At 40.4% G+C, this 8887-nt stretch overlaps 1 protein-coding gene across 1 annotated transcript; it reads left to right on the forward strand.

The window, feature by feature from the left end:
- Positions 1 to 52: 52 nt before the first annotated feature.
- On the forward strand, positions 53 to 8807 carry dcaf12 (DDB1 and CUL4 associated factor 12). The gene is made up of 9 exons (XM_027003693.3): positions 53 to 447; positions 4315 to 4605; positions 4804 to 5079; positions 5216 to 5276; positions 5889 to 6082; positions 6208 to 6273; positions 6434 to 6596; positions 6685 to 6863; positions 7132 to 8807. Exons 1-9 carry the CDS (start codon positions 391 to 393, stop codon positions 7288 to 7290), a joined length of 1446 nt encoding a protein of 481 aa, XP_026859494.2. The 5' UTR covers positions 53 to 390; the 3' UTR covers positions 7291 to 8807.
- Positions 8808 to 8887: the final 80 nt, after the last annotated feature.

Genomic DNA, 8887 nt, shown 5'->3' on the forward strand with positions numbered 1-8887 from the left:
GCGTACACGCGAGCGTTGTTGTTGTTTGAGTCGAGCACGGCTGCGCGTGTCCGTCCGCCGCTGCCGTTGGTGACGCGCTCGCTAAGGAACCGGGGGGGAGGTAGAGGAAGGTGAAGAGGAAGGTGAACGGCACTGTCCGACGACGTAGGGGAGGAGTGAGTTCTCGTCCAGCTCCTCTAGCGACATAAACGTTTTTTTTGGTGAACACCAAAGCAGCCAGTTGACAAGGGTGTAGAGGCGTTTGCCGTCGTCCGGGAGCGTCTACTACTGAAGCAAAGGCGCTGCTTCAAAGCCCGCTCAGCGAATTTGCACATCGCCATTATATGATCCACCTCCCAGCGTCGCTAGCTTTGCCCTCCATGTGGGTGAGGGACCTTTGTGTGTCGGATTATGGCGAGAAAAACAGTTAGCAGGAAAAGGAAGGCAGTGGAGCTCAAGGAACAACAGGTAGGTGGGGGAACGGGGTTGATGTCTTGAGTCGGCGCTGGTTGTCTAGCCAGCTAATGTTAGCCTAGCTTGCTAAATGCCTAGGTTAACTGACGCTAGCTAACTAGGTTAGCTCGTCAGCTAATAACTAGGTTAGCTAAACTAGCTAAGCTAAGCTAGCTGTTTTGGAGCCAAACTAACGGCAGCCAGGGTTAGCTGGCTATCAAACCTTTTGGGGAATATGACACGACTTTATTGCGCTGCTTGCAAGATCGGCAACTAGCCAAGCTAGCTAAGTAAACGAAGAGGTAAAATGACAATTATTAAAAATGTCTGCTGTTAAGGTTTAATGGTGAGTTTTTGTGTTATGGTATTTATAGTGCTAGCTGTATGGTTCATAGGCCGTAGATGGAACAGGATGGCTAACGCTGGCTAGGCTAGCTGTCATTGAACTAACCCTACCCATCTAGCCTTTGGTTAACGCGAAACAAATGATTTATCGTTGTCATAACCTAAATTAACTGGACGAGCAGTCTTTTAGTTATCTAGCCAGCCAGCCAGCCACATACATGGATCATCACATGTGTAGTGGTGGGTAATTGCATCCAAATTTGCTAGGGAGCTAAATGGCTAGCGAGGTTATTAACGTTACCTAGGGTTGGATAGCTTGTTAACAGTAATTAATCTCCGCTAAGATGGAGTAAATATGCAAGATAAAGATAAAGTTAGTTTTTTGGGTAGGTGTCATAATGTTAACCTACCTAGTGAAGCCTTTGAAGACTACGAACTTAACCTAAGTCCATAGCCGATAGCAAGTTTAGCCAGCTTTACAGTCGGCTAGGGACAAGGCCGTCGAGCTGGTAATGGGTAATACTTTCTGCAATTTTTATGTTGGTCATTAACGTTATGTAGCTACATGGCATAAGGCCAAGCGACCAATTGCAGCTAATTTGGCCTAATGAGTTCCCTTTTGATCGTGGGGTTCATCGGTGTTTTATCATGTCATTTCGGACAGCCATCTTAAAATCCAGTTATTTTAAGGCTAGCTAAGTGTTTTGTCCTCGACTGCAAGCCGTTTTAAGCATTGACAGATTTCCGTCAATGTCTGTGAATGTAAAGAGTCAGGCATGCTCTACAGGCCTAGATAATAAGCTTGGAGCTGAAATTGAAAATTTAGATGGAAAACTATACTTGCACAAATGTATTAAGTGACATTCTGCACTCAGCTTTCACATACACATAGCGAAGCAGTGTCATTTACATTCAGTTAATTATTTGGGTTCCGATCTGTGGCGATAGTTTCAGTGTGACAGATCAACCTTCTTTTCAAACAACTGATCAACGACTTGTCCAACATCTATGATGTTCAGTCAACATATTGATATTCCATATTTTGTTTGAAGGTAGGACACAGTGTCTTGCAAACATGATATTTTTCAAATCAAAATATAACACGCAATCTGGTTTAAAAACAAAAATGACAACTCTCAGATGATGATTCAAGTGAGAAACTACATTGTACTGTATTAAAGACACAATGTTAGTAGAACATGTACACAGCTGTTGTTTATACTTTTATTTACAAGATTTAGTTGTAAAACAGCCTTCAGTAGAGGTTAACCTGCAGAGATTGATTGCTTCCTCAGATATCAAAGGGCACTCACTGCAAATTGATTTTGAAGATAGGATGGAAGAAGAGTGAAGGGCTGTTATGCACTCTGTTTTTAATGAAAATATATGCTTCATTTCAACCAGGCAGTCTGTTATGAAATTAAATGTAAAAAAATATTTGGTGGTGAACTAAAAGCTGTTTATGATAGCAGGCTGTTTATAACACAGGCTACTTATTGCAGCATCACATTAGGTAGGTAATTGGGTTCGGTAATTGGCAGCTACTGGAGAAGGTTTTAAAAAAATGCAATGGCACCTAAATTGAATTCAAGGCCCAGCCTAAGCTTTTTAAGCATTATATGTTCAGGATATTCCCTGAAGATGTACACTATAGACTGTTTTGGAAGTGATTTAGTTAATTTGACAGACAGGCTGTTGGCCTGTAGATTACTTTTTTAGTTTAACTACAGTGTTAAATAAGTGTCTGCAAACGTTTTTGTTATTGCTGAACCTATTTCGCTCTATATGTGTTTGAGTCCTCAGACTGAAGGTTTGTGTGTATAGGCCAACATCCACCCTGACCTAGTTGGCAGCTATTATCTAGGTCAGTAATTTCATGCTTTTTGGAATATTAGGCTACACAATTCCAGCAATATGCCATAATTAGTTTTTAAATATGAATAAAATACTAGGTACAAGTTATTGGAAGTGAGTGATTTTGGAGCTGCAGCACTTCAGATAATTCATGGTACTGCAGCTTCTTTGTGCGGTTTCTTACTACCTCTACTCTCTGCACTGGTCAGCACTTGGTCATTTAGGTGTGTTTAATGTGTGGTGATTTCTGGAAATTCTTTAGTTTGTTTTTGGAAATCCTGTTAGGATTAATAACCGACATCATTTCGGAATCCACAGATTTATTTTGGAATTCACAATTTGTGTATTCCTATAGTGAAATGTGAACAGGTCAGTGTGATTGGTTGCACAGCACATAGACCTATGTATGTATGGTTGAACATTTTTAAGAATTTACATTTTGCAGCTGCAGAATAGATATTTGAATGCATCATATTTAAAGTGAATTCTACACTTTGTTAAAAACTGGATAAACAATATTCACATAAGTGCAAGTGTAAATGCACCCAATAGGCATTTAAAGTCTTAAAATCTAATCGCTCAGTCTGCTTCTGGTCTGACCTTCATTTGACAAATGAAACCCCTCCTAGTACACCATGTGTACAATAACAGGCAAATTTTATATTTTGCAAATAGCTGTACTCCATTTACACACAGTGCAACTGGAAAAGAACAAAAGTTCACACTAACAACTGGATTTCAATATGACTGGCTAGAGATGCATTTGACTACAAAATATAAATGCATATGGTTAAGATCTAATAAGGTTAGAATCCAATTACAAGTTGTGTAGACAGGGTCTTGGTAATCTAGCCTCATCATCCTCCAGTGAGTTGGTCTGTTTGCATGTCGATGCGCCTATAAATATTTGCATGTTAGGCACTTATTCTTTGCGTTTCTGTGGATTATACTTATATTTGTGGTATTTGGCAGATGCTGTTATCAAGAGCAACTTGAATATTTATGACTATGGCTGTATATGTGCTCCCTAGAAATTCAATCAATGACCCTGGTGGTATTGGCACTTGCTCTACCAAATGAGCTACAGTAGCACTAAATAACATGAAATTTCAACTGTCTGCATTTGTACTGTCCTTTGTTTTTAATTAAGTTAAACTAAGCAGCTTCTAACATGGCTGTCTGCCTTGAGTGTTTGTTTTTGTTTTGCTTTTTTTGGAAGGAATAATTGAGCATAATTTTTGGCTAATTTTGACAGTGCTAGTAGGTGATGTTAGAAATAATTAAATGTCATTTAACACAGGTTTAATAAAAAATGTTGGAATTATTAAATTATATACTCCTGTTTCCCTAAATATAGTTTTATGTCTTATGGAAATTTGTTTCCAAAATCATAGTTTCATGCTTTTGTTTCCCTTGGCCTACTTTTGTAATGCACCGTTTACTCAAGGTGTGTAGAATGCAGATGGTTTAAAAATGAGCAGTTTATGAAATTTATTTATTCACCTCATTTCGGTGTTTTTAAGGATGGAAAAAGCTACTTCAACTTGCACAACTCTTTAAAGAGCAATAGTCTATTTAAATCGAAGTCACTAATTCACAGAAATGCCACATAGGCTAAGATTTTGCACAATGCTCAAGAAGGAAAGCATTGTTATGTGTGCTTATATTTTCCTTCTCTGCCAGCCTGATTGGTGCCAGTCTTTGTATAAGCGTGCCCGTGTGTCATCCTTGTCGCGGCATGCCCAGCGGTGGTGGCAGGGCCGGCAGTCCGTGGTGTGCGCTATCCGGGGACGGGAGTTCCGCCCACAGCAGCAGCATGAGTGGAGGTTCCAGCGAAGCTTGCGAAGCTTTGCGGCTGGACGCATCCCAGGAATCCTGCGAGAGCGAGAGTTCTCCTTGGGCTGCCTCAACAAGGTGTTTGCCTCTCAGTGGCTCAACCACTGTCAGGTGGTGTGCGGGACCAAGTGCAATACGGTGAGATTTTTGTTTGTTACCATGTACTTTGTGTATTTTGTTGTTTTTTACATGACTTGCAGCACCAAACTAATTGGGGAAAGATCTTTTAACATATTTGAAATACTCATAATTCCAAGATTTGGGATTAGATTTGGATTCGAGATCTGTCATTGATGATGTGTGCTAATCGTCGTTGTCTTGGTTTTCCTTGCTTAGCTGTTTGTGGTGGATGTCCTCACGGGGCAGATTACCCGGATTCCTATGCTGAAGGACAGGGAGGGGAGGGGAGGAGGTTCGCTGGGCATGAGCGTGATAGGAGGCCCGCTCTTCCATGGCCCAGGCTCAGCTGCTGGTCTGGATAGCCAGCAGGGCTGTGGCATCCATGCCATTGAGCTCAACCCTTCTCGCACCTTGCTGGCCACTGGAGGAGATAACCCAAACAGCCTGGCTGTCTACCGACTGCCCACTCTAGACCCTGTCTGTGTGGGGGATGTGAGTGTGTCCCTGCTGTAGAATCTTAGATTTTTGCCATTTTTAATTTAGGACTGTTGAATGGAGAAATTTGAATACATTAAGACACCAAATAATACAAATTAAAACTCTCAAACTGGGGTTTTCATTTTGGTAGGATGGACACAATGACTGGATCTTTTCCATTGCATGGATCAGTGACACCATGGCTGTGTCGGGTAAGAAGCTTTTATTCAGCATTAAGATTTTTAAATCACATTTGTGCAGTGATCTTTATTAAACTGTACAACTACCTGAATGTATGGGCATATGAAAGGTTTATAGTTATAATCTCAGGATTGGTTATTATAAACATGTGGAGATTATAGTATAAAATATTTCAGTACAGTAAAATAATTGACGGTTTGACAAGTGGCATTTTTAATTTTCTTATTTTCTCATTGTTGCCTTCATCAGCACTGTTCGCCAGTGTTAGTATTTCAGAAACCTGTGACTTTCAAATCATATAATTAAATTAATAAGATTTTTACATAAATGATTTAGTTCCTCTCCACACTGGTGTTATATAGCCACTGACATGGCAAATTTGTCAGATTAACCACACACTATAATATTTTTGAGTACTGTATTTCAGGGATTTTTCCTATACATCAAATGTATAAAGACAATAGAAATTTACCACTGAATAATTAGAAGCTCTTCTTTTATAATGACACATGAATAATATGTGTATGTATAATAACACATTGTACTGTCATATAGACCATATCCTTCAGATTTTTGCATATCTGATAGCTAATTTTGGTTTTTGCTTGCTCATTTTCTGTTAGGTTCTCGGGATGGCTCCATGGGTCTATGGGAGGTGTCCGAGGAGGTACTGGACTTGGCAGCAAAACAGCAGGCTGAAGAGGGAGTCCCCTGCTACGCCCACATCTCCCACCGTGCCCTTAAAGACATTCCTAAGGAGTACACCCATCCCTACAACTGCAAAGTGCGGGCCTTAGCCTTTAATAACAACCGAAAGGTCTGACTCATCTCCTTATTGTGTGACGTTTTAAAATGTTTAAAAATTTAAAATGATACTTTCCTCCATCCTTGCCGTGTTTCTCATGTTACTGTGTGTGTGTGCATATGCGTGCGTGTCATCAGGAATTGGGTGCTGTGTCCTTGGATGGGTATTTTCATTTATGGAAGGCAGAGGACAACCTGTGTAAGGTAGAGTAGCAATGATTCTTTGTTTCCTTCTGTAATAAATTTACCTGTGTCTTAAGGATACCTTCATTTGTCCCAAAGTGAAGTGAAGTTAAGGTGTGCCACAGAATCAGGCAAATACATTTTTGTATACAGAAGTAACCTTTATACTTCTGACTTTCAGGAGCTGTCTACCAAGCTCCCATACTGCAAGGAGAACGTGTGTCTTGCGTATGGACTGGACTGGTCCGTGTACGCAGTCGGCTCCCAGGCTCATGTGTCTTTCCTCGACCCTCGGCAATCTTCTCAGAACATCAAGTCTGTGAGCTCCAGGGAGCGTGGCAGTGGTAATATTAACCATACATATGATAATTTTTCCTTCCTTTTCTCAAAGCTTCTGTGTTATGTAATTTTGCACGTTTAACATCTGGACAGGTATCCGTTCTGTCAGCTTCTATGAACACATTGTGACGGTGGGCACGGGACAAGGCTCCCTGCTCTTCTATGACATCAGGGCCCAGCGTTTCCTCGATGGCCCATCTAACACACCCGGCGGGTACCGGAATCGCACTGCGGAAGGCATCCTTAAACTCACCACGGGGAGAGGTTGGCTGGTATGGGGCTGTTTTTCGTATAGTATTTGAACCTTTTCTTGCATATTTAGAAACATTTCAGGGCTACATGATGTGGTAGTTTAAAAAAAAAAAGAGAGACAACACTCCTGTACATAGAGTACAAAAGAGGTAGCATGGCCCCAGTTCATAAGGTCTTGTCCCCCACCTTTGTTTTTAAATGGAAATTTTAAAGATTACAAGACAGCATTGTTAAAATTGATAGATTTGCCATCTTTTGTTTTGTTTGTTTATTTTTTTTGGCTCTTAGAACCATGATGAGACATGGAGAAGCTACTTCTCGGATATCAGCTCTTTCCCCAACGCTGTCTACACACATTGCTATGATGACTCGGGCACCAAGCTATTTGTGGCTGGAGGACCTCTGTGCTCAGGCCTGCATGGAAATTATGCTGGTCTCTGGAGCTAGCCACCCCCCCCACCTCTCATAATTTCTGTGTCAAAGACATTTCTGTATACATACCGGCCATCGTTGTGCCACCTGAAGCTCTGTATCAGTCTGTCATTCATCTTCAGCTTTCTTCCTTTACAAAGGACTCAGGAGCATCATCATAATTATTTTCCGTTCTTACATTCTGTGTCCCATCGTGTCTTAGTACGATTTCTCCGACTTTTCTTTCGCTCATATGGTGTGGTTCTCAGCTTCTCGGTCATTTATGTCCGTGACAGAGCAGAGCTTTGACTGGCAGTGAGGCCTGTGCTCTGTGGAGCGCTTCAGCCCCCTCCGCTTCATCTGCCGGCACTTGCCACTGAGAACACTGACACAGTGGAAAGATATATTAAAATATTTAACAGCTTCTCTAGGGAATTGTTTTTTGTTTGGTTACCCCCTCAGTGCTGTCTTGAGGATTTGAGGATGGTGAAAGTGTTATTTTTAGCGTGGACTATTTGAACAGTCTGTGATTTTTGCCGTTCATTTGCTTGCAATGGACTGAAGTACAATGAAGATGAACAGTAGAAATACTGAATAGAAACTGATTTTGAATAGAAAAGCACAGAGAACCATAATGTGCTGGACTATACCATGATGGTCACATAGAGATTGGCGTCTACAAGGCTGACGAGAGACCAGTGCGGAGAACCTCTGAAAGAAATGTCAATGAATTCACACAAGCCAATGAAGACTCCTCTTCCTCCCCCTGCCCCCTTTTCAATTTCCTTTGATGGGAGTAAATGATGACCATTTCAGATCACTGACACCAACCATAAGAACGAATTCAGATTCTCTGGTTGACACCGAGTTGAAAAGATTTTATTTTCATTGTGTCCAGCTTTGAGTGAGACTAATATCCACACACATCTGGTAAAGTTACAACTTTTTCAGTAATGACTACTTTATTTTTTTCCATCCTTATGTCACTCCTGCTTTTGGTCTTCAGGTACAATTGTTTTTGCTAGCAGTGTTTGATTTTGAACGTCACTGAGAGGAAAGTTACTCATTTGTTCTTTTTCTCTTATTCAACAGAGGCAGGGCAGTAGTGAATGACATTGTTGCCTTTCCTGAGTCTTTCTGTGAAAGACTTGCAGATTTTTCCCTTTTTTTTCTTTTCTTTTTTTTTTACATGAAACCTTTTATGGAGTCATTGCAAAAAAAAATAGTTAGAACAAAGAGTGCAGATGTGACCATATATAAAGCAAATAACCATCACTTTTAAAATGTATTTTATATATAAATGTGTATGTATACATATTTGGAATCTTACAGATGGAGAATACATTTTATGTATGTGTGTGTGTGTGTGTGTGTGTGTGTGTGTGTGTGTGTCTGGACTAATTGTCATTATTTTGGTGGTGCCCTTTTTTATACACACTACATGCATTTTTACAAATTACTGAGTGTGAAAGTGTACAATATCAAAAAGAATGCAACAGAAAATTGTTTAAAGACAAAATAATGAATAAAAGTATTGATGTATTTTTCTTCCATTTCTGATCTTGCGTTGTGCCTTTATTTTTTTTCTAGAGGGTTTATCTTTGTTTACGGTACAACATGGGCACATTACAAA

Source organism: Electrophorus electricus, chromosome 8 (genome assembly GCF_041902795.1).
Source record: "Electrophorus electricus isolate QZ-2024a chromosome 8, ASM4190279v1, whole genome shotgun sequence".
Taxonomy (NCBI): domain Eukaryota; kingdom Metazoa; phylum Chordata; class Actinopteri; order Gymnotiformes; family Gymnotidae; genus Electrophorus; species Electrophorus electricus.

Coding starts and splice junctions, on each gene's coding strand:
- dcaf12 (XM_027003693.3), top strand. CDS start 391: ATGGCGAGAAAAACAGTTAGCAGGAAAAGGAAGGCAGTGGAGCTCAAG. Junction 448..4,314: donor TGGAGCTCAAGGAACAACAG/GTAGGTGGGGGA, acceptor CTTCTCTGCCAG/CCTGATTGGTGCCAGTCTTT. Junction 6,864..7,131: donor CCACGGGGAGAGGTTGGCTG/GTATGGGGCTGT, acceptor TTTGGCTCTTAG/AACCATGATGAGACATGGAG.